We start from the raw sequence: 26,744 nt of genomic DNA, 5'->3' as shown, positions 1-26,744 counted from the left end.
TATCAACCCAAGGACAAAAGCAAAAGACCCTGTGAAGATGATGACGGAAGCTGGTAAGAGTGTGTCAATATCTACAGTGAAACGAGTACTGTATCAACATGGGCTGAAAGGCCGCTCTGCCAGGAAGAAGCCATTACTCCAAAAGAAACATTAAAAAGCAGATTAATGTTTGTAAATGTGCACAGGAAAAAAAGACCTTAATTTTTGGAGACATGTCCTATGGTCTGATTAAACTAAAATTGAACTTTTTGGGCATAATGACTATGATTACATTTGGAGGAATAAGCGAGAAGCTTGGAAACCTAAGAACACCATCCCAACTGTGAAACACGGTGGTGGCAGCATAATGTTGTTAGGTTGTTTTGCTGCAGGAGGGACTGGTGCACTTCACAAAATAGATGGCATCATGACAAAAGAAGATTATGTGGCAACACTGAAGAAACATCTCAAGGCATCAGTCAGGAAGTTAAAGCTTGGGTGGAAATGGGTCTTCCAAATGGACAATGACCCGAAGCATACTGCCAAAATGGTAACAAAGTGGCTTCAGGACAACAAAGTCAATGTTCTGGAGCGGCCATCACAAAGCCCTGATCTCAATCCTATTGAAAATTTATGGGCAAAGACCGGTGTGAGCAAGGCGACCTACAATCCTTGATCAGTTACAACAGTTTTGTCAGGAGGAATGGGCCCGAAATCCAACCAACTATTGTGAAAAGCTTGTGGAAGGAAATCCCAAACGTCTAACCCAAGTCATTCAGTTTAAGGGCAATGGGACCAAATACTAATGAAATAGATGGAAACTTTTGAGTTTGCAGTTAGTAATAAAAATGCCTTAAAACATTCTCTCTCTCTCTCATAATTCTGGCATTTGGAAAATATTAATAATTATGATTATCCTAATTGGCCTAAAACGGGAAAGGTTTATTCTGATTTCATGTGAGATATTGAGAAAAACCTGCAGATGTGTCTTTATATAGGGTATGGAAACTTCTGGTTTCAACTGTATGTACGACGTGACGACTTCATACTTACATGTTTGGAGATATAGGACGATAAAGCAGAATCCATATAATTTTTTCTTCATGGCAGAAAAGATGAAATGACTTTATAAACTTTTTCTGTTGATCTGCAATGTGGCTGCAATTCGTTCCAATGCTCTGTAGATAGAAGAAGATTAATGCATAATATACTTGATATTATCTCTTCATATTATCATAAGGGCTGGACTGAGGTCTGCAAATGTCTTTGTGTGAAACATACAGTACAGACAAAAAGTTTGGACACACTTTTTCATTTAAAGATTTGTCTGTGTTTTCATGACTATGAAAATGGTAAATTCACACTGAAGGCATCAAAACTATGAATTAACACATGTGGAATTATATACTTAACAAAAAAGTGTGAAACAACTGAAATTATGTCTTATATTCTAGGTTCTTCAAAGTAGCCACCTTTTGCTTTGATGACTGCTTTGCACACTCTTGGCATTCTCTTGATGAGCTTCAAGAGGTAGTATCTGCTGACACAGAGACATAAAAGCGCTGAAAAAAGAGCATGCACCGCACCTCCAAAAAATCATACATTGATCTAAAGGCGCTAAGCAAAAATATATATAAATGAATATGAGGATCTTAGTTTAAGATTCAGATCAGACTGCATGAAGCCCACTGCCACTTCACAGCGAACTTCTTAGTGGGTCCTAACTTTTATTGCTGTAAAGGGCGACGTCGTGCACCAACCACCACAGCATCGACAATGCACCAGTAGGGCGGGCGGCCTGGTGCCTAACGCGCCCATGCTGCGAGACTGAGTCCCCATGACTCCAGACCACACTGTCCCACCAGCACAAAACCACCGCAACAATAGCCACTACACAGCACCTTTCATTTGGTCTTGGTGCTGTGTGGCAGCCACTGTTGCTGTGGTTTTTGTAAACAATTTGTGTAGCCAGGCAAGAGTCTTTCAGTTCTTGTTTGAGGGATTTTCCTCCATTCTTCCTTGGATAATTCCTCCAGTTCTGTGAGATTCCTGGGGCATCTTGCCTCCTCTGCCATTTTGCGGTCTAGCTACAGATTTTCAATGATGTTCAGATCAGGGGACTGTGAGGGCCATTGTAATACCTTCAGCTTGCACCTTTTGAGGTCATATGCTGTGGATTTTGACGTGTTTAGGATCATTATCCATTTGTAGAAGCCATCCTCTTCCTCTCTTCAACTTCACCTTTTTTCTACATGGTGTTATGTTTGCATCAAGAATGTGTTGACTTTTAATTGAATCCATTCTTCCCTCTACCCGTGAAATGTTGGCTGCACCACAACCCCAAAGCATGATTGATCCACCTCCATGCTTAATGGTTGACGAGATGTTCTTTTCCTGAAATTCTGTGCCCTTTTTTCTCCACACACATCTTTGATCATCATGGCCATAGACTTCTATTTTAACTTTATCGGTCCACAGGACTTGTTTCCAACCTGCATCAGGCTTGCTTACAGTCATGGCCAAAAGTATTGACACCCCTGCAATTCTGTCAGATAATACTCATTTTCTTCCTGATAATGATTGCAAACACAAATTATTTGGTATTATTATCTTCATTTAATTTGTCCTACATGAAAAAACACAAAAAGAATCGTCCTAAAGCCAAATTGGATATAATTCCACACCAAACATAAAAAAGGGGGTGGACAAAAGTATTGACACTGTTCGAAAAATCATGTGATGCTTCTCTAATTTGTGTAATTAACAGCACCTGTAACTTACCTGTGGCACCTAACAGGTGTTGGCAATAACTAAATCACACTTGCAGCCAGTTGACATGGATTAAAGTTGACTCAACCTCTGTCCTTGTGTGTTCCACATTGAGCATGGAGAAAAGAAAGAAGACTGAGGACTTGAGAAACCAAATTGTGAGGAAGCATGAGCAATCTCAAGGCTACAAGTCCATCTCCAAAGACCTGAATGTTCCTGTGTCTACTGTGCGCAGTGTCATCAAGAGGTTTAAAGCCCATGGCACTGTGGCTAACCTCCCTAGATGTGGACGGAAAAGAAAAATTCACAAAAGATTTCAACGCAAGATTGTGCGGATGTTGGATAAAGAACCTCGACTAACATCCAAACAAGTTCAAGCTGCCCTGCAGTCCGAGGGTACAACTGTGTCAACCCGTACTATCCGTCGGCATCTGAATGAAAAGGGACTGTATGGTAGGAGACCCAGGAAGACCCCACTTCTTACCCCGAGACATAAAAAAGCCAGGCTGGAGTTTGCCAAAACTTACTTGAAAAAGCCTAAAACGTTTTGGAAAAATGTTCTCTGGTCAGATGAGACAAACGTAGAGCTTTTTGGGCAAAGGCGTCAACATAGAGTTTACAGGAGAAAAAAAGAGGCATTCAAAGAAAAGAACATGGTCCCTACAGTCAAACATGGCGGAGGTTCCCTGATGTTTTGGGGTTGCTTTGCTTCCTCTGGCACTGGACTGCTTAACCGTGTGCATGACATTATGAAGTCTGAAGACTACCAACAAATTTTGCAGCATAATGTAGGGCCCAGTGTGAGAAAGCTGGGTCTCCCTCAGAGGTCATGGGTCTTCCAGCAGGACAATGACCCAAAACACACTTCAAAAAGCACTAGAAAATGGTTTGAGAGAAAGCACTGGAGACTTCTAAGGTGGCCAGCAATGAGTCCAGACCTGAATCCCATAGAAACTTGTGGAGAGATCTAAAAATGGCAGTTTGGAGAAGACACCCTTCAAATATCAGGGACCTGGAGCAGTTTGCCAAAGAAGAATGGTCTAAAATTCCAGCAGAGCATTGTAAGAAACTCATTCATGGTTACTGGAAGCGGTTGGTCGCAGTTATTTTGGCTAAAGGTTGTGCAACCAAGTATTAGGCTGAGGGTGCCAATACTATTGTCTGGCCCATTTTTGGAGTTTTGTGTGAAATGATCAATGTTTTGCTTTTTGCTTCATTCTCTTTTGTGTTTTTTTCATTTAAGACAAATTAAATGAAGATAATAATACCAAAGAATTTGTGATTGCAATCATTTTCAGGAAGAAAATGAGTATTATCTGACAGAATTGCAGGGGTGTCAATACTTTTGGCCATGACTGTAGATGTTCTTTTACATACATTTTTATGGTGAGGGTGCAGGAGAGTTTTTCCTCTGATGACTCTTCCATGAAGGCCGTATTTGTCCAGGTGTCTCTGAACAGTAGAACAATGTACCACAACTCTAGAGTCTGCTAAATCTTTCTGAAGGTCTTTATACAGTCAAGCAGGGTTCTGATTTGTCTTTCTAGTAATGCTATGAGCAGCTCTCACTGAAATTTTGCTTGGTCTTCCAGACCTTAACTTGACCTCCTCTGTTCCTGATAACTGCCATTTCTTAATTACATTTCGAACTGAGGAAAGGACAACTTGAAAACATTTAGCTCTCTTATAGCCTTCTCCTGACTTGTGGGCCTCCACCATTCTCATATTCAGAATGCTAGGCAGCTGCTTAGAAGAACCCATGGCTGCTGTTTTAGGCACAAGGTTAGAGGAGGCTGGGTTTTTCCTAACAGGGAATTTGCATCACCTGGCCATTCTTAACAATGATAGTGAAGAAGCCATAACCCTAACAGGCTAATTAAGGTCTGAAACCTTGGTCAAAGTTATCTGATCACACATATCTCCAAGTGTGCACAAAATTTTGCATCAGCCCATATTTCTTTTTATAATTTCTAACTGTTTACAAGCGCAGTAATTTTGATATGGGGGTGGCCAAACTTTTACATGCCGCTGTATTCTGATTTACAATGCCCACAAAAAAGCTGTCATATAATGTCCAAATAATAGTACTATACAGTGCCCACATAATACTGTCATATGATTTCTACATAATAGTGCTATATAGTATCCACATACTGTAATACTATCATAAGATATCCACATATTAGTGCTATATGGTGCCCACATAATACTGTCATATGATGTCTACATAATAGTGCTATATAGTATCCACATACTGTAATACTATCATAAGATTTCCACATATTAGTGCTATATGGTGCCCACATAATACTGTCATATGATGTCCACATAATAGCCCCATACAGTGCCTACATAATACTGTAATACTGTCATATGATGTCCACATAATAGTGCAATACGGTGCCCATATAATACTGTCATATGATGTCCACATAATTGTGGTGCCCACAATACTGTCATATGATGTCTAGATAATAGTGCTATACAGTACCCACATACTGTAACACTGTCATATGATGTCCACATAATAGTGCTGTACAATAAATACAGAATAGCAACAGCTATACAGTGTCTAGATTCTATCACATTTAATCCCATGACATAAAACACACAGACCTATAAAGACTAAGTTCAGTGGACCTCTCATAGTGGGGAAAATTGGGTATTGGAGGTCCCCAATTGAGAAGGACCCCAGTAATGTCCCCCAGGGGGATCAGAATGTTTTATAGAACTATTAAACTGAAGAAGTGAAATACTTCTTTACATGAGAACATGCGTCCTTCATCCTAGACGTACACGTATGAATGTACACGTGAAGCAAGACTCAGATACACCCGAGATACACTATGAACTCCCTTCATACAAGATAAGAGAAGGCGATAAATGGTCTGATGTGGTTTGTGGGCTTCATCTGCCCCCAGCTTCCGCACTCGGTGTCCTATGTCTCCGTACACGGGGGGTTCACATCAAATCTAAATTTCCTGCAGAAGTGGGGAGACCACAAGTAAAAGTGAAGGAGCATAGAAGGTGTGCAAGGCATAACCATAAAAAAATGAATCAATATGTGAAAATAAATTAGAGGATTATATTGTTATTACACATTAATAATATACAGTATATGAATCCTGAAAATCATCTCCATGGCTACTTCGGACCTCTCTCGAAAAGCCAGAATGCAGAGACTTCTATGTACGAGGGGCTTCTGCTCTGGTGGACCAATCTGGTTCATGGATGGCCACAAATGTGACTGGCAGCCATGTAATAAATACAGCTTCCTAAGGTATATTTGGAGTCAGCTCGGCCCAAAGAACAACATTATAAGTCAACGAGGTCCATCAGATGCTGTTGGTCCTCTTTGTACGAAGAGTCCAGATAAGGCTTAGACAGCCATGACTCCGTGGGTCCCTGCTCCTATTGTAGATTGTCATTCACAAGCATTTCACAGTAAGAAGATCTAGATGTTTCTTAGAATCTGTAGAAGACACATGAAAGCTAGAAGTTGATGGAATGTGGACCAGAAATATTCTAGTCCTCTATCTTCTGTCACCTCATTGAGAAGAAAGCATCAATGTGGGTACCTGACCTGTTACCATCACTGAAGAGCACACGTTCATACACATATTCATGTGTCACCTCATAGAGATATGGAAATCTAAGAACTAAAAGCTTAAAGAGTAAATAACTTTACTTTTTAGTTTATTTAACAATCAACCAGTCTTTGCAAAGTTGTGAATCTTTGTAATATACTCAATCACCTCAGTTATCTTTCTTTTCCCCAAAACTATAAGCTGTTTTATCTGCCTGGTTCGTGCACTTACAGTAGCTGATTTGAACCTCAGATTTAACAAATATCCCTATTTCTCTTCTCCCCTCCTGCTCAGACAGGGTGATATGGAGTCTGAGCAGGGAGGAGAGGAGCAGAGAACCTCACACTGGAGTACGGATTTTTGGAACAACTGCAGTTCAAATCATCTGCCCCAAGTGCATGAATCAGGCCGTAAAAACAGCACTTTCAGCATGGAGATTGAGGAGGAAAAGGAAGCAAAATAAGGTAATTGAGTATATTGCAAAGATTCAGAACTTAAAAAAAAATGACCGCACTTTTTTAGGAAACTTCCTCCAGTCTCAGATGAGAACGGCGTTTGCTGAGCGTTTCTTCTGCTTTGTTTTAGCTATGAGTGGAAGTCTCAGCACCAATCAAGGCTTCTGACATAAGTTTTTTAAACTTGTTCTTAACCGGTGAAGGTGAGGAAGAATTATAGTTCAAACACTTTCAGAGTTGGCTTCTAGGGACCACTGAGCCAACAAAAGACTTAAGGAAGAATGAGATCTTGGTTAAGGAACCCTTTGTCTCCATATCCTCCTGCTTCTGTTCCAGAGCTCAACACTATGCAGAACTACAGCTTTTGCAGAGAGGTTTAGTAGGTGGCCGAGGTCTTATATGAAGAACTTGGATGAGGACCCCAATTTGCTTTATCAAGGGGTCCCTTTCTTAGTGTATGCCACACTTTCCCCTTTCCTTGTCTGTTTCATGTTATGGTTGGAGAGGAGAAACTATATGTAAATGGTTCATCACCAACGATGGAGGACGATAACATGTTTTCCTGTTCCTTATATCTTATTTTACACCCGAAGCTTCGCCGAGAATTTATTTTTGCCTCAAGGGGTCTTGGTTACAATGAAAGCTGTGACTTTTGGAAGCGATGGGTAAATCAGAGCGTAGCTTTGGCAAACCTCAAACCTGCTAGAAGCCCACCACATCCCTCCAGAAGAAATCTTCTCATCCACCCACAGAGGCATTAAAAATAGATGAATGTCAGCCGATTCATCTACGTATGAATATGATGTACACTGGCACCCATCTATTTTCATACTTAAGCCTATTTTTCAGAAATAAAACACATTCACCAGTAAAAGCCTCACACCTATAACTTAAAGTATGAGTAAATACTTGAAGGGGTTGTCCACTACTAGGAAAACCCCTTTTTGACGAAAATGTTTGGCCCCGATAAAATAATAAAGCCTATACTCGCCTCCCACGCGGGCACCGTTCCCACGGTGTTGGCACTCGGTCACCCAGGGCTCCCGTGCTGCTGTTTTGACACGTGACGCCGGGGCCCAATCAGAGCTGGCGTCACTGTCTCCGCCTTCGGACAAATAGAACATGAAGAGGAAGTCCGGGCTAGAGCTGATCTTGGACTTCCTCTTCCTGCTCAATTCATTAGAAGGCGGAGACAATGACGGCTGTGCTGATTGGATGCCGGTGTCACGTGTCACAACAGCAGCACGGGAGCCCCGGGAGAGCAAGTGACGACACCATGGGAAAGGTGAGTATAGGCTTTATTATTTTATCAGGGCCAAGCAAGGGGTATGAGAGGAAGTTGTCCAAGTAGTGGACAACTTCTTTAAAGGGAACCTGTCATCTCGTTTTCCAGCAGTGCCACTTCATTAATAGGGCTTGTAATAACTTTCTCGCAATCCTTTTATTACAGCCCTTCAGCCTTGGAAAATACACTTTGAAGTTGTCTGATGGATGATCTTGCCTGAAACTCCCATTGTGCATTCACATCTCCTACATCATCCATGCAGCATTAGCAGGCACAGAGGAAGCCGCGATACTTGTCCGAAGAACCATTGGGTCACTCGGCACAGGATCAGACAATTTAAAAGTTTTTTAAAAAACGTATATGAGACTGCATTAAAAGGGTTGCTAGACATTTATTACACGTTGGCCTCAGTTTTCATACGGAAAAGCTGCTGCAAAATAGCTCTTCCCCAGAAGGAAGAAAACGGTCTAATGCCACCTTTGGGGCATGTGCACAAAACGACTTAAATACAGCGGCAGTGGTTTTCTTTTTTATTGAAGTGTCTTGATTGGCTTCTATTGCGCAGTTTTTTTTTGCCTCAATCTTTGTCTTCTTTTACATTATGTATAACATAGCAGAAGGCACCTGAAGAATGGACCGATCAATTCTTTTAAGCTCTTCTTGGCCTTTGAAGCCTGATATGGTTTAAAAGAAGCTTGAAAACTCTGAAAACATGACAGAAAGACATTTCTGCATTGCAGTGTATGAGTTCATTATTTTTAGAAGCACTTTTTCAGGTGGGTTTTGGAGCAGACACGTCTGAAAAACAGGTTGTGTTATATCTACTCTTAGTAGATATAACCAGCACTTTCTACCCTTAGTAGATTGAACCAGCACCTTCTGTCCTTAGTATATATAACCAGAACCTTCTACTCTTAGTAGATAGAACCAGCACCTTCTACTCTTAGTAGATAGAACCAGCACCTTCTATCCTTAGTAAATATAATCAGAACCTTCTACTCTTAGTAGATGGAACCATCAACTTCTACCCTCAGTAGACAGAACCAGCACCTTCTACCCTTAGTAGATAAACCAGCACCTTCTACTCTTAGTAGATAGAACCAGCACCTTCTATCGTTAATAGATAGAACCAGCACCTTCTACCCTCAGTAGACAGAACCAGCATCTTATACCCTTAGTAGATAGAATCAGCACCTTCTACCCTTAGTAGATAGAACCAGCACCTTCTACTCTTAGTAGATAGAACCAGCACCTTCTATCCTTAGCAAATATAACCAGCACCTTCTACTCTTAGTAGATAGAACCAGCACCTTCTACTCTTAGTAGATAGAACCAGCACCTTCTATCCTTAGTAAATATAACCAGAACCTTCTACTCTTAGTAGATAGAACCAGCACCTTCTATCTGAACCAGCACCTTCTATCCTTAGTAAATATAACCAGCACCTTCTACTCTTAGTAGATAGAACCAGAACCTTCTATCCTTAGTAAATATAACCAGCACCTTCTACCCTTAGTAGATAGAACCAGCACCTTCTATCCTTAGTAAATATAACCAGCACCTTCTACTCTTAGTAGATAGAACCAGCACCTTCTATCCTTAGTACATATAACCAGAACCTTCTACCCTTAGTAGATAGAACCAGCACCTTCTATACTTAGTAAATATAACCAGCACCTTCTACTCTTAGTAGATAGAACCAGCACCTTCTATCCTTAGTACATATAACCAGAACCTTCTACTCTTAGTAGATAGAACCAGCACCTTCTATCCTTAGTAAATATAACCAGCACCTTCTACTCTTAGTAGATAGAACCAGCACCTTCTATCCTTAGTACATATAACCAGAACCTTCTACTCTTAGTAGATAGAACCAGCACCTTCTATCCTTAGTAAATATAACCAGAACTTTCTACTCTTAGTAGATGGAACCATCAACTTCTACCCTCAGTAGACAGAACCAGCACCTTCTACCCTTAGTAGATAAACCAGCACCTTCTACTCTTAGTAGATAGAACCAGCACCTTCTATCGTTAATAGATAGAACCAGCACCTTCTACCCTCAGTAGACAGAACCAGCATCTTATACCCTTAGTAGATAGAATCAGCACCTTCTACCCTTAGTAGATAGAACCAGCACCTTCTACCCTTAGTATATAGAACCAGCACAGTCTACACTTAGTAGATACAACCAGCACCGTCTACCCTTAGTAGATAGAACCAGCCCATTCTACGCTTAGTAGCTAGAACCAGCACCTATCAACAGTAACTTTGTGCAGTTTTAGTCACGTTCTAATAGATAAAAAAAAATGCAAGAGAGCTGGAGAAAAGGCGGAATCAGGAAGCAAACACACACTAGGATTCCCTTGTCATCAAGCACAATGTTGCTGGGCAGGAGCAATGTCAGCCATGCGGCCTGTAACCCCTTTCAGTGTCAGTTATCTGTAGGAATCTCTGTATCAGCCATTGCCTAGAAGGGGGCTGGCTCAGCTATACAAATGAGCCAGTCATCCAGACCCCTGCATACAAGTCACTGACAATGGGGAAAGGGGAGCTTTCTCCTGCACTGAACAAGTACATAAATTAATCTACTGGGAGCCAGCACTGGCACCAAAGCAGGACATGTAGATTCATAACTTTTATTCATTGCCAACTTAAAAAATTATGGGGAACTGAAACACAAAATTTAGATGGAAGTTGCTAAACATTTTTTATAAACATTCTTGATCTAAAACTGTGACAGTATTTTTAAAAAAATCATTAATTCTACAGCAGTATTGAAATCCAGAAATAATATATGATATTCTGACAACACAGCATGGCCTCAGAAACATGGATGACGAGAAAACTCAAGACTAAAGAAAAATAATAGATAAAATCACTGACTGTATATGAATATATGAATGTACGAATTCTCACGCTGTGATGTGTATGTATGGTGCAAGGATGTGTTCTCTGCGAGTGGTGGTGAGATCCTGGCATTTTATATGTTTAGATCTATTGTGATTTTGAATTATTTCTAAGTAGAAAGTTTAACCCAAATCAATCGTGTGTGCCATCGTAATCCAGACGTAATCCAGCACGGTGGCTCAGTGGTTAGCACTGCGGCCTTCCAGCACTGGGGTTCTGGATTCAAATCCCACCAAGGACAACATCTGCAAGGAGATTGTATGTTCTCCCGTGTTTGCGTCGGTTTCCTCCGTATTCTTCCATATCCTCCCACTCCAAAGACATACTGATAGGGAATTTAGATTGTGAGCCCCAATGGGGACAGCGATGATAATGTCTGTAAAGCACTGTGGAATTAATGGCGCTATATAAATTAATAAAATAAATAAAAATAGTATAATACTGCTCCTATGTTTCCTAAAGCAGGGGTCACACTTGCAAGTGTGATGCGAGAAACTCGCGCGAGTCTCTCACATCAATACCCGGCACTGCCGCCGGCACCCAGGACCGGAGCATACAGCTGCATATATTTCTATATGCAGGAATATAACTACTATATTACTGTCCCCTATGTACAAAAATATAACTACTATAATACTGCCCCTATATACAAGAATATAACTACTATAATACTGCCCCCTATGTACAAGAATATAACTACTATAATACTGCCCCTATGTACAAGAATATAACTACTATAATACTGCTCCTATGTACAAGAATATAACTACTATAATACTGCTCCTATGTGCAAGAATATAACTACTATAATACTGCCCCCTATGTACAAGAATATAACTACTATAATACTGCCCCTATGTACAAGAATATAACTGCTATAATACTGCCCCTATGTACAAGAATATAACTACTATAATACTGCCCCTATGTACAAGAATATAACTACTATAATACTGCCCCTATGTACAAGAATATAACTACTATAATACTGCTCCTATGTACAAGGATATAACTACTATAATACTGCTACTATGTACAACAATATAACTACTATAATACTGCCCCCTATGTACAAGAATATAACTACTATAATACTGCTCCTATGTACAAGAATATAACTACTATAATACTGCCCCTATGTACAAGAATATAACTACTATAATACTGCTCCTATGTACAAGAATATATCTACTATAATACTGCCCCCTATGTACAAGAATATAACTACTATAATACTGCCCCCTATATACAAGAATATAACTACTATAATACTGCTCCTATGTACAAGAATATAACTACTATAATACTGCCCCCTATGTACAAGAATATAACTACTATAATACTGCCCCTATGTACAAGAATATAACTACTATAATACTGCCCCTATGTACAAGAATATAACTACTATAATACTGCTCCTATGTTCAAGAACATAACTACTATAATACTGCTCCTATGTACAAGAATATAACTACTGTAATACTGCTCCCTATGTACAAGAATATAACTACTGTAATACTGCCCCTATGTACAAGAATATAACTACTATAATACTGCCCCTATGTACAAGAATATAACTACTATAATACTGCCCCTATGTACAATAATATAACTACTATAATTCTTCGGATGTAGGCAGGAGGGCTCTACAAGAGACAATCAGGTTATGACTTCCTGAACTCAATGTTTTAGATGCCGAAGCTTTTGTGAGTTACATCCATACAAGATAAAACATCGTGATAAAGGATTCTTCTTTTAATCCTGAGGACATAGAAGGTTTCTTATATATTAGATAAAAGCAGCTTTATCAGCAGGAAAGAGTGGGAGAGAAGAGTATGAGACAGATTTTTCAAACCTCCCCTGATCCAGAAGACCCTTCAGAAAATAACACGTTTTTATGTATATCCTATTTATTGTTGAGCATCGTTACTTTTTATACCACGTTCTGCTACCAGTGAGAACGTAATCTTTAGATCATTAAAACTCACAAGGCATCTGCGATGACAACGATCGTAATATTACCATATTGTTGTATATCCCTGCACAACATATTGATCTAACCTTCCATTTATAATTTTAGCCTTTTACCGATTTTACATTTAATGAGCGCTTTCAGTTTGTATAAATATTCAAATAGATGGTCCTGTTATTTGTATAAGGAAACAGGTCTGCTACAATATTCTAATGTATTCTTAATGTCACAGCCATCATGCCTCAGTACCAGAAGCTGTCCTTCTAACATTGCCAAGCCTGTTTAGCTCCAACCCCGACAGATTACATTATACCAGCACTAACTAATAAATTCAGCAGTCAAGTTTTAGCCTGCCAAACTATAAAAATACTGCCACTATGTGCAAAAATTGAACCACTATAATACTGCCTCTATGTACAAGAATATAACGAATATAATACTGCTCCTATGTACAAGAATATAACTACTATAATACTGCCCCCTATGTACAAGACTAAAACTACTATAATACTGCTCCTTATGTACGGGAATATTACTACTATAATACTGCCCCTATGTACACGAATATAACTACTATAATACTGCCCCATGTACAAGAATATAATTACTATAATACTGCTCCTATGTACAAGAATATAACTACTGTAATACTGCCCCTATGTACAAGAATATAACTACTATAATGCTGCTCCTATGTACAAGAATATAACTACTATAATACTGCTCCTATGTACAAGAATATAACTACTATAATACTGCCCCTATGTACAAGAATATAACTGCTATAATACTGCCCCTATGTACACGAATATAACTACTATAATACTGCTCCTATGTACAAGAATATAACTACTATAATACTGCCCTTATGTACAAGAATATAACTACTATAATACTGCTCCTATGTACAAGAATATAACTACTATAACACTGCTCCTATGTACAAGAATATAACTACTATAATACTGCCCCTATGTACAAGAATATAACTTCTATAATACTGCCCCTATGTACAAGAATATAACTACTATAATACTGCCCTTATTTACTAGAATATAATTACTATAATACTGACCCTATGTACAAGAATATAACTTCTATAATACTGCTCCTATATACAAGAATATAACTACTATAATACTGCCCCTATGTACAAGAATATAACTACTATAATACTGCCCTTATATACTAGAATATAATTACTATAATACTGCCCCTATGTACAAGAATATAACTACTATAATACTGCTCCTATGTACAAGAATATAACTACTATAATACTGCTCCTATGTACAAGAATATAACTACTATAATACTGCTCCTATGTACAAGAATATAACTACTATAATACTGCTCCTATGTACAAGAATATAACTACTATTATTATCAGGCCCAGCAGTTTGACAGCTCGCCTTGCACAGATGTGCTTTACACCGTTGCTGCTTCTTTCACATCCTCTTGAATGATTGCCTGTGACTGCTGTGAGGAATAAGTACGGTACCTTTTCTCCCAGTAGACGCGCTTTTGTTATGGCGGCTTGGCAGCATTGTTACGCTATTACCTACAGAATAACACTATATCTGCGGATAAATAGCTTTTTCCGAGGTGACAGGTTCCCGCTGAGTGTGAATTCTTTGAATGATTAATTGTGTGGAGGATTTACCTCGGTGTCGTCATCACTCTGATCTGAGCTCCAGCGTTTCTCCATATATGATGTGTAGATCTTCGGGTTCAGCCATCAGTGTCAGCGAGGGATTCTCTACAGTCATCGTTTTACTCTGTGAGTCACAGACACCTACAGACAGTTGTCACCAGCGAGGTCTAATAATAGTGGAATCTCTCAAGGTAAGAACTTTTCACCAAGTTTTTCTTCTTCTTGTTTTGCGTTAGATCACCAGAGAGGATTTCTTCTGGGACAAGTCCTAGTAGACAGGACTTCTCCACTCTTGGAGCACCACCACTTTTCTTGATATGCTAAAGACATACAATTCTGCCCTTCACCTCTCCAAACAAACCTACTTCAACACCCTCATCACCTCCCTGTCCAATAACCCTAAACGTCTCTTTGACACGTTCCAGTCCCTACTCAACCCAAGAGAGCAGGCCCCAACCACGGATCTCCGTGCTGACGATCTGGCCAATTACTTCAAAGAAAAAATTGACCACATTCGACAGGAAATCATCTCCCAATCTCTTCATACCATGCACTGTCCTCCCTCCCCCACACCATCTAGCTCACTCTCTGACTTTGAAGCAGTTACAGAAGAAGAAGTAAGCAGGCTCCTTGCATCTTCTCGCCCGACCACTTGCACCAGTGACCCCATTCCATCACATCTCCTCCAGTCCCTTTCCCCGGCTGTCACCTCTCACCTAACAAAAATATTCAACCTTTCCCTCACTTCCGGTATTTTTCCCTCCTCATTTAAGCATGCCATCATACATCCATTACTTACATTACATCCATTACATCCATTACTTAAAAAACCATCCCTCGATCAAAACTGTGCCGCTAATTATAGACCTGTCTCTAATCTTCCCTTCATCTCTAAACTCCTCGAACGCCTGGTCCACTCCCGTCTTACCCGCTATCTCTCAGATAACTCTCTTCTCGACCCTCTTCAATCTGGCTTCCGCTCTTTACACTCTACTGAAACTGCCCTCACTAAAGTCTCTAATGACCTACTAACAGCTAAATCTAATGGTCACTACTCCATGCTAATTCTCTTGGATCTCTCTGCAGCATTCGATACTGTGGATTATCAGCTCCTCCTCACTATGCTCCGCTCCATCGGCCTCAAGGACACCGTTCTCTCCTGGTTCTCCTCCTATCTCTCTGACCGATCCTTCACTGTATGTTTTGCTGGTTCCTCCTCCTCTCACCTTCCCCTTACTGTTGGGGTTCCTCAAGGATCAGTCCTAGGCCCCCTCCTCTTCTCGTTGTATACTGCCCCTATTGGACAAACAATCAGTAGATTTGGTTTCCAGTACCATCTCTATGCTGACGACACCCAATTATACACTTCTTCTCCTGATATCACACCGACCTTTTTAGAAAACACCAGTGATTGTCTTACCGCTGTCTCTAACATCATGTCCTCCCTCTATCTGAAACTAAACCTGTCAAAAACTGAACTCCTCGTGTTCTCTCCCTCTACTAACCTACCTTTGCCTGACATTGCCATCTCCGTGTGCGGTTCCACCATTACTCCAAAGCAACATGCCCGCTGCCTTGGGGTCATCCTTGATTCCGAGCTTTCATTCACCCCCCACATCCGATCACTGGCTCGCTCTTCTTACCTGCATCTCAAAAACATTTCTAGAATTCGCCCTTTTCTTACTTTTGACTCTGCAAAAACTCTTACTGTTTCACTTATTCATTCTCGTCTGGACTATTGTAACTCTCTACTAATTGGCCTCCCTCTTACCAAACTCTCCCCGCTCCAATCTGTCCTGAATGCTGCAGCCAGGATCATATTCCTCACCAACCGTTACACCGATGCCTCTACCCTGTGCCAGTCATTACACTGGCTACCCATCCACTCCAGAATCCAGTACAAAACTACTACCCTCATCCACAAAGCACTCCATGGCTCAGCACCACCCTACATCTCCTCTCTGGTCTCAGTCTACCACCCTACCCGTGCCCTCCGCTCCGCTAATGACCTCAGGTTAGCATCCTCAATAATCAGAACCTCCCACTCCCGTCTCCAAGACTTTACACGTGCTGCGCCGATTCTTTGGAATGCACTACCTAGGTTAATACGATTAATCCCCAATCCCCACAGTTTTAAGCGTACCCTAAAAACTCATTTGTTCAGACTGGCCTACCGCCTCAATGCATTAACCTGACGATCCCTGTGTGGCCTATTTATAATAAAAAAAAAAAAAGGTTCCTCGCATCATGTTCTCATACACTTTATGCAGTTATTACCCCTCGGTGTCTGTACTGCTACATACTTAGGCTGTTAACTGGTTCATGCAGCTTTACATGAACACCCGAGCCTTACACTATGGCCGGTCCGAATAACTAAAGCAATTGTTACCATCCACCTCTCGTGTCTCCCCTTTTCCCCATAGCTTGTAAGCTTGCGAGCAGGGCTCACTCCTCCTGGTATCTGTTTTGAACTGTATTTCTGTTATGCTGTAATGTCTATTGTCTGTACAAGTCCCCTCTATAATTTGTAAAGCGATGCGTAATATGTTGGCGCTATATAAATAAAAATTATTATTATTATTATTATTATTATTATATTAGACGCAGTCTTCAAGGGGTGTTCCCATCTTTTTATGGCACTTCCACCCCTGGGACCTCCATCTAGCTCAAAAATAAGGCCCTATCACAGGCTTAACATAATTGCTAATTTGTAGATTTGCTTCAGAAGAGAATGGAGAGAGCAGTTCAGTTTGGTGTCGATGCCCAAAAATAAGGTGCGGTCACTCTGTAAGGGTAAAACAACTCTTCTAGAAAACCGTATATAATAAAATTTATTGGAACAGGCTTTTTATATTTTTGGGGGGACTGAGTGTGGTAGAACCCTGCAGCTCTCCTATACTTGGGCAGAGAACCTGCAATCATGTGATCGCCTGATCCTAATGAAGCAATGGCAAAGGAGAAGACAGAATCGATAATTATTATTATTAGTAGTAGTATTTATTTATATAGCACCATTAATTTCATGGTGCTGTACATGTGAAAAGGGGTAACATACAGGGTTGTAGATAACAGTAAACAAATTTACAATGACAGACTGGTACAGAAGGGAGAGGACCCTGCCCTTGCGGACTTACATTCTTCGGGATAATGGGGAAGAGACAGGAGGTCGGTGTGCTGCAGCTCTGGTGGTGGTGAGGCAGCAGCTCTGGTGGTGGTGAGGCGGAAGCTCGGTTGGTTGGTGAGGCGGCAGCTCGGGTGGTGGTGAGGCAGCAGCTCTGGTGGTGGTGAGGCGGAAGCTCGGTTGGTTGGTGAGGCGGCAGCTCTGGTGGTGGTGAGGCGGCAGCTCGGGTGGTTGGTGAGGCGGCAGCTCTGGTGGTGGTGAGGCGGCAGCTCGGGTGCTGGTGAGGCGGCAGCTCGGTTGGTTGGTGAGGCGGCAGCTCTGGTGGTGGTGAGGCGGCAGCTCGGGTGGTTGGTGAGGCGGCAGCTCTGGTGGTGGCGACGTGGCAGCTCTGGCGGTGGCGACGCGGAAGCTCGGGTGGTTGGTGACGTGGCAGCAGCTCGGGTGGTTGGTGAGGCGGCAGCTCTGGTGGTGGTGAGGCGGCAGCTCGGGTGGTGGTGAGGCGGCAGCTCGGTTGGTTGGTGAGGCGGCAGCTCTGGTGGTGGTGAGGCGGCAGCTCGGGTGGTTGGTGAGGCGGCAGCTCTGGTGGTGGTGAGGCGGCAGCTCGGGTGGTTGGTGAGGCGGCAGCTCTGGTGGTGGCGACGCGGCAGCTCTGGTGGTGGCGACGCGGAAGCTTGGGTGGTTGGTGACATGGCAGCAGCTCGGGTGGTTGGTGAGGCGGCAGCTCGGGTTGTTCCCTGGTTGCAACAAAAAGAAAATGAAAGTGGCACTCACCCCGATGCTGCTGTCAAATGTAGTCCTTTATTCAAATATATACATGAACAGACGAGAGTTGAGAAGGCGGCTGGTAGTGAGCAGGTGCGGGAGGGAGACAGGAGGACGACGGCCGTTTCGCGCGTGTGCGCTTCTACGGGTCCATGTGGACCACATGGACCCGTAGAAGCGCACACGCGCGAAATGGACCCGTAGAAGCGCACACACGCGAAACGGCCGTCGTCCTCCTGTCTCCCTCCCGCACCTGCTCACTACCAGCCGCCTTCTCAACTCTCGTCTGTTCATGTATATATTTGAATAAAGGACTACATTTGACAGCAGCATCGGGGTGAGTGCCACTTTCATTTTCTTTTTGTTGGAATCAAGACGATATCTCTTATAGTTGAGCACCACCCACTAAGCTGCGATCTTGGATTATATGCCGTAGCGATCCCATATTAAATCTTACGGCTTGAGAAGCTGAGAAGTGCCTTATGAATGTCTAGTTGCCTTCCCACCTTCTCGTTTTGCATAGCATGAACTGTTCCCTGGTTGTGTTTGGCAGACTGTTCCTGTACAAGATTAAGCCTGTGGTGTAAATTTACAATGGCGCTGGGTTAAAGCCCATGACCAAGCTCCGTACATCTGTCAAGTTTGTACCAAGATTAGGAGTAATCCATAGTCAGGGATTAGTGAGGTGACAATCAGTGACTAGGCAAGTGATGGCGGCGGCGATGGGGGATAACTTTTTAATCACTGAACGCCACTATTCTCGAGAATGGGGTAATGGAGCAGAGGTTGAGCTTGTGCACCTTCTCCTGATTCATTCCCGATCGAGGTGGTGGATACAGCTCTGCGTTCAGACAGGATAACGATGGTTATAGGATAACTTCCAGTCATAGTACAAACCATTTATGTGTTCCTCTAAAGCGATCTAGGGAAGGGGCTTACCTAAAAGGGTAGGGTATATCTGTGCTTAGCATCCATTGCAACCAGATTGGTTGAGGAGGTAGACCTTAGCAGAATCAGCCCATCCTATCCCCTCAAACTAAAGTTTAAGGAACTGGGGCAAGAATTGAGAAGATAAAATGGAAGTCTCCATGAAAAAAATAGAAGACTAGAATATTATGTTTTGGTTCTCTTCACATTTTTGATGAGGAGAAGACCACAGTAAAAGCCCCCAAACCTTTATGTTGTTTTTTGTGATGTGATGAGAAACTTGAAAGGTTGGAGACTCAAAAATATGGAGTCCTGTGTAAGTTTACTTTTCTCAGTGGAGGAATGAGACCATCAGTCTTTTTATGAGCCCAATAGGAGATGTACAATCAACTTCAATGGTGGCCCACCCCGCGACTAAGAAGGTCAAAACAGTGGAAATCAAACTGTTCTGAAGTGATGTCATCAGTACAAACGTATCTGATTGTGATCTGGAGACCCTGAGAGCGTAAATGTCAAATATACGGGACGTGATACAAATCACCAAAATGTCAGACAAGACCGTACAAAATAAAATAAAGGAGAAAGAACATGTAACGGTAGAACAAGAGGAAGAACTTTAATGTCACAGACGATGTTGGTGTTTCTCATGCTTTTGTCAACACGATAGAAATAAGTTTTACTTTCAAATCGACGTCGTCCAAACAGAAAATAAAGTGCACCCATCGCTCTATGTGATGAAGAGCAAAGAAAAGAAAAGAAAATTCAGAGGGAAAAAAGTTGTTATCGAAGCCTCTCGTTTTTGGTTTTTAAGACCCTATAACGAAGAGTGGATAAAATACTATGGTCATTGTGTCTGCCTTGAATCGCGCCTCTCTCCGAGTTCTCAAAGAATTATTACGTGATGCTCGCTTATTGCAGATCTTGAGTTACGAGTTGGAAGCGGGTAAGAAATGCTTGTTTCCATAGGTCCCATATATATGGACACAGGTGTCGATAGATTTTCCTTAATTGGGGCAAATATTCAATTCACTGTCCTCGCCTTGTTTCGGAACGCCCTAGGTTAGAGAGGCTTGTTGGCAGCCCGCTGGCACTTAGCACCCAGGTACATGCTTTACCAGTCACTCCATGCGGACAAGACTCACATATATGACCATATCATGAATTTACACCCCCCAGAAACAACGCTATGGGCCTCTATACTCATCTTATAATATATGGGGGCATACAGGCATTTATAAAATGTCTTAATATGGAGATATTCTCCCCTGGAGGCAATGCTTCTGCAGTAGAATACCTATATAATAGACACAGTACTGGCCCGGGGGTCTTGGGTCCACCAGATGAGAAGACATGACATCCAGCCTTTAGCTATACAGAACATGTAGTGTCCGGGCTCATGACTATAGAAGGAGCTGGAGTTATGGTTGCACCAGACTTTGATGCCTATAGGGGACCCAAAAGGCCCTTTTGGTCTGTATTATGAACCCCCCATGGTAGTGTTGGAGATTATTCGTTGGAGCCACAGTTGATGTCCACTTAATTCATCCTAATCTTGTTCACCGAATATTAATGAGGCCGTTAGGTTATATGTGATCATCCCATAGGACCCAGACCCGGATTAATCCAAAATCCAACCGGGCTTTTGTTCTGCTGGATCGCAGAGGCCCGTTATTGTACCAGAGGGTCGGAGACTGCAGGATCCTCCGGGGGGACAGTCTGTCCGTGGGCGTGCTTATATAGAAACTCAGGACTACGGTCAGGTTCCCCCAAATACCAGCCCTGAAAGGCCAAATATTACAATTTGTAAACTTCGCGCACATCGAGATCCCCGCACAATCGAAATGCACAGGAACATTGTTAGTTGTGACTGAGTTTTTATATATCTGGATTTACTGTCCCGCATTAATGTCTATGTTCAGTGATTTTATTTAATATTATTCATTTTTATTATTATTATTTTATTTTTTTTATTTATAATAAGCAACAATTATATATTATGCTAAAAATTGTTTGTTTGTTTTTTAAGTTATCCTATGTGTCGGAATAAATAAGACCACTGTCATATAGTACATTGATTATACTTATATGTCGTTAAGTGCATGGGTGTCCCCTCGACGCCCACGCACTTAACAGCATATACATATAATACATGTATCATATAACTCATAAAAATCAGGTAATTAAACAGATATGCGGATTTTAGGAGCCCCCTGCTCCTAAAATCCGCAAATCTGTTTAATGACCTGATTTTTAAGAGTTAATGGTCCCATTTATAAAACTAATTAGTCAGGACCCCAATCAAATTACCACGATGGAAATGAGTTTGTTGGTGTCGATGAAGTTAGTCAGTTATGTGGAGCAAAAAATCACGCTGTGTTACCAATTTTACATAGGACTGCAAGTCGAATTATTGACTTTTTGTATGCTTGGACAAAAAAATAAAAGGAAGTAACAGTTTTATCTCTGCTACATCCTTACTTTTTATTAGGAACCTCATGAACACATAACATTTGAAGTCCCACAAAAACAGAAAGGATTAAATGACTGGTGGACTTTTTGAGACCAAGTTCAGGTCACGTTGCCAATTTTGATGTTTTTGTAATTAGCGAATAACTTTAAAAGTTACTTCTACAAAATTAATTTGTACATATGTTACTCTAAATTGCAGTGAAAATGTGTGTATGTATGTATATATATATATATATATATATATATATATATATATATATATATATATATATATATATATATACATATTGGTTTTTTTTCCAAAATTTTGGGCTCCGACACCCAACTTCTCCCCCCCAAAATCGTATAAGTTTATAGTGATAGGGGACGTATTATAACAAATTGGCTATTTGTGAAGAGTCCGTGCAAACCCAAACCCCCCCAGAGGTGTATCTCAAATCCACTGGTATCCAATACAAAATCAATAACAGGACCCTTTATCCTCCAAAAATACCCTCTGGCCTACTTCTGTACGCTACAAAAAAACTTTTCAAAAACTCATGCTCCAAAATAAACTAAAACTTCTCAAAAACTTTTTTTTTTTAAATACTAAACTTTATTTAACAAGTGATCCCGTCTTATCACAGCGGTATTAATTTCCAAGAAACAAACAAAAAAAGATGATTTTTGTTACAATTTCAAAGTGAATTTTTTTTTTTTTTTTCAGGGGTAAACGCTCATTACAACTTTCCGAGCGACTTCATAATTAAGATGCGCTCAAATTTCACTCAAATGTTTCCTAAAAATAGAGAAAGGAGCTGAGCTACAAAAGCAGAAAACAGCTTCTTAAAGGTAAATGTATCATCAAATCATAAAATAGAAAGCAATAAAAAAAACAAAACAAAAGATAGAAAGCAATAAAAATAAAAACTAATAGTAATCAAATGAGAAAATATTCTTATTACAGCACCACAATTAATATGACCTACCGCAAGCAAAGTTTGTCTAAAGTGAGACGATAACAGGCTATCATTAAGTTCACAAATCTAAAATATTGATGGGAGATAATGACCAGGAAATGTGTGTGTGTGTGTGTATATATATATATATATATATATATATATATATATATACATACTTTTTATTTAAACATATATTTAATATATTTAATGTGTATATTTAATCATTTTTTTCTTTTCTACGATAGATTAGCTTTTTTTTATTAATTTGTTCCTCTCTATTTTTTATAAAATATTAGGCTTTTTTTTTTATAGTTTTATTTTCTAATTATTTATTTTAGATGTATTTTTGCCTTAATTTAATCTATTCTACTACGGGTGATTTTTTTTTTCCGCTTATCTTCTCTACTGTTCTGTTAATAAAATAATACTTTCTATTTCTGATCTTTGCCCTCGGTGGTTTTAGGCGATGCCAATTGTCCTTGGTCTTTTTTTTTGGTACTTTTTTTTTTTGGCAGGTACAACTGAATCCAGTAAACCGGGTAAAATTAAATCCAGTAATTAGTAACAGATTACCAAATTTGCAAAGCGGATGGGATTAGATCTACTCACAGACATGTCCGTCTATAAACTGTAAAGTAATTGTTTTTTTAATTTGGTTTCTCTTCAGTTTTTAGCTTTTTTTTTATTTTTATTTTTTAATTGTAAATAATGACAGCAAAAAAAGTTTTGAAGACAACAAAGAAAAGTTTGTAAAAGTAAAGTTTGTGCTTCTTACCTGCAGGATGTGGGGCGCAGATGTGTCTGCTCCTGGTGGTATCTCGTCCTTGGGGTTACGTTCTCGTTCCTCCTCCCAGTGTGAACAGGAAGCTGCTGATCTGGGGCCATCAAATCACATATGAAATCAACAAGTGCATGAAGTCAGCGCCGAGTGATGAAGGGAAACGTACACACAGTGACATTACTGCCGAGTCTGACTTTAACCCAGAGAAAAATGGGGTCGCGGCCAAAAAATGCCTCCAAAAACCCGGTCTGTGCGATGGAGACCACAGTAGCCATTGACCAGATTCCATACTGGTGGAATCCCGCCGTCATCTGCAGAGAAGAAATTACTTTACTAGCAAGTTGTAAGAATCTAGTCTTTTGTTTGTTTTTATACATTTACGTTTTGTTTTTGTTTTGTTTGTTTTTTTCTCCGAAAAAAACGTATCTTGCACCAATATTTATCGAAATTTGGAATGACTAATTCTAAAGATCGTGCGCTAAATTTAAAAAAAACAAAAACCATTGACAGATTTACTTTTATTTTTTGGCAGAAATTCTGGTATTACTCCCAGCAATTTACCAATAGTCCATGATTTAATAAACTTAGAGTTAATAAGGTTTTCAGCCTATAAAATCACAACTTTTGTCTAACAAACTGTCCTCAGCCAGGAAGATGGAGATGGGGGTCTTTCTACAGGAAGGGGCCGTCTCTCAAAGAAGCTTCACAAGGTTTTGGTTCAGGACAAGCGAGTCATTGGATAATATTCAGTGCAATGCATTAATGGATGTAAGCTCAGGAAGCTCCAGTACTTGTAGTGCTGGCAGAATGCTGGTAAAGATTAACTACCCACTTAATACAGATTGTAAGGCAAGGTTGTACTCATTTTAAGGGCTTTTATCCTTAAATGTGGTACAAAAGCAACAAAGAGAAACTTATGTGGGAACAGAACTTATAATTTTCTATGGGATCATTTCAGCTCATACCTCGCAATCAGGTGTTGTGCTGGGTGATTTTAGAGCCAGATCACAAGACTCTACACGCAGTTTATTCTGATTCGGTTATGGGTGCAAGACCGATACATAGAGTGCACAATGCTGCATCAGTTGTGTCACACACGGGCTTAAATAAAAATAATGGGACACAATTGATAAATAAACAGCCGAACAGAGTCTGAAACCGGGACACATCCTGGATCTATTAGACTGGTATGTGAACCAGATGCAGGAATATACCATTCCATATATACATATTCCAGGAGGGGAAAATATACCAGGATGGGGACATATACCAGGATGAGGACCTATACCAGGATGAGGACCTATACCAGGATGGGGATATATACCAGGATGGGGATATATACCAGGATGGGGACATATACCAGGATGGGGACATATACCAGGATGAGGACCTATACCAGGATGGGGACATATACCAGGATGACTATCTATATCAGGATGAGGACCTATGCCAGGATGGGGATATATACCAGGATGGGGATATATACCAGGATGGGGACATATACCAGATGAGGACCTATACCAGGATGACTACCTATATCAGGATGGGGATATATACCAGGATGAGGACCTATACCAGGATGACTACCTATATCAGGATGGGGATATATACCAGGATGAGGACCTATACCAGGATGGGGACATATACCAGGATTAGGGCCACATACCAGGATGGGGGCATATACCAGGATGAGGACCTATACCAGGATGGGGATATATACCAGGATGTAGACATATGCCAGGAAGTAGACATATATCAGGATTAGGGCCACATACCATAGTTAGAGCCATATACCAGGATTAGGGCCATATACCAGGATGAAGACATATACCAGGATGAGGGTCATATATACCAGGATGGAGACATATACCAGGATGAGGGCAATATACCATGATGGGGGCCACATACCAAGATATAGAAATTTACCAGGATGGGTGCATATACCAGGATGGGGTCCAGGATGAGGACCATATGCTAGGGTGAGGTACATATACCAGGATAGAGAAAATTTAACAGGGTGGGCTGTGCATTATACTACATGGTTGACTATCGGCTGTGCATTATACAGTAAGGAGGATTATGGGGGGCATATTATACTGTATGGTGTATTATGTAGGGTGCATTATATTATAGGGAGGACTACTGGGTGCATTATACTATAGGGAGGACTATGGGGGCGCATTATACTATAGGGAGGACTATGGGCTCTGTATTATACTATCAGGAGGACTATGGGCGGTGCGTTATACTTTTCCTATAGGGCCCCATGACTTCTATGTTCACAACTATAATATAATAGTTTACATATATATGTACCATAATGAGGGACATATATACCGGGATGGAAGACATATATAGTATATATTAAGTGGGGGGCCTGGTCCTAATCTTACATCGGGGGCCATCACACTCTAGTTATGCCACTTCTGACCATGTCTTTGTCTTCATCCTCCTGTACCTCGTACCCACTCCTCTGACTCTCCGATCAACAGTCACGAAGTCTGCCCTGGGGTGGTACCTGTTCCAGCCCAGGCTATCCTCCCCACCAGAGGCTCTAGTGAGGACCCAATAGACACTTTGTCACGCCCCTCCTGGGTAAGCCCGGCCCGTGGCGCAGTGGGTCCACACACACAAGCATTTCAATGGATTGTGGCACAAAGCTTGAAGGTTACAGGGTAGATAGCTGCACGGAGCTGGATGGTTATATGCTTGATATGTTTCACAGAGCTTGATGGCTAAGCCTCTGAATAGTGGCAGAGTTTGGTGCTATGTAGCTTTAGTAGTGGTACACACTGGATAGTTGCATAAAACTTGGTAGTTAAACCCTGGATTATTGCAAAGAGTTTGATAACTACACTCTATATATGTAGTTTCACAGAGTTTAGTGGTTACATGCTGGATGGTGGCACATCACTTCATGGTTACACACTGTTTGATGGCACATTACTTGATGGTTACACACTGAATGATGACACATTACTTGATGGTTACACACTGGATGATGGTACATCAATTAATGGTTGAACATTGGATGGTGGCACCAAGCTTGGTTACACACTGTATGATGGTGCAGCACCCCAGGTGACCGGTTGCAGCAGTGATGTTGCTTTTCCTTCGGGGAAGGTAATGTCA

General features: G+C 40.9%; 1 protein-coding gene across 1 annotated transcript in view; it reads right to left on the bottom strand.

Moving 5' to 3' along the window:
* Positions 1 to 23,716, bottom strand: part of LOC138667827 (T-cell surface glycoprotein CD4-like) — a 47,093-nt gene extending 23,377 nt beyond the window's left edge. The window contains exons 1-2 of the mRNA XM_069755914.1: positions 23,607 to 23,716; positions 1,033 to 1,157 (exon numbers count right to left, since the gene is read on the bottom strand). Coding sequence (XP_069612015.1) covers positions 1,033 to 1,084 — 52 coding nt within the window. The 5' untranslated portion in view covers positions 1,085 to 1,157; positions 23,607 to 23,716. The remainder of the gene's footprint in view (positions 1 to 1,032; positions 1,158 to 23,606) is intronic.
* Between the last annotated feature and the right edge of the window lie 3,028 nt (positions 23,717 to 26,744).

This window comes from Ranitomeya imitator, chromosome 2 (genome assembly GCF_032444005.1).
Source record: "Ranitomeya imitator isolate aRanImi1 chromosome 2, aRanImi1.pri, whole genome shotgun sequence".
Lineage (NCBI taxonomy): Eukaryota > Metazoa > Chordata > Amphibia > Anura > Dendrobatidae > Ranitomeya > Ranitomeya imitator.
Note: the sequence above shows the minus strand (reverse complement) of the source record. Positions and strands in the feature narration are given on the sequence as shown.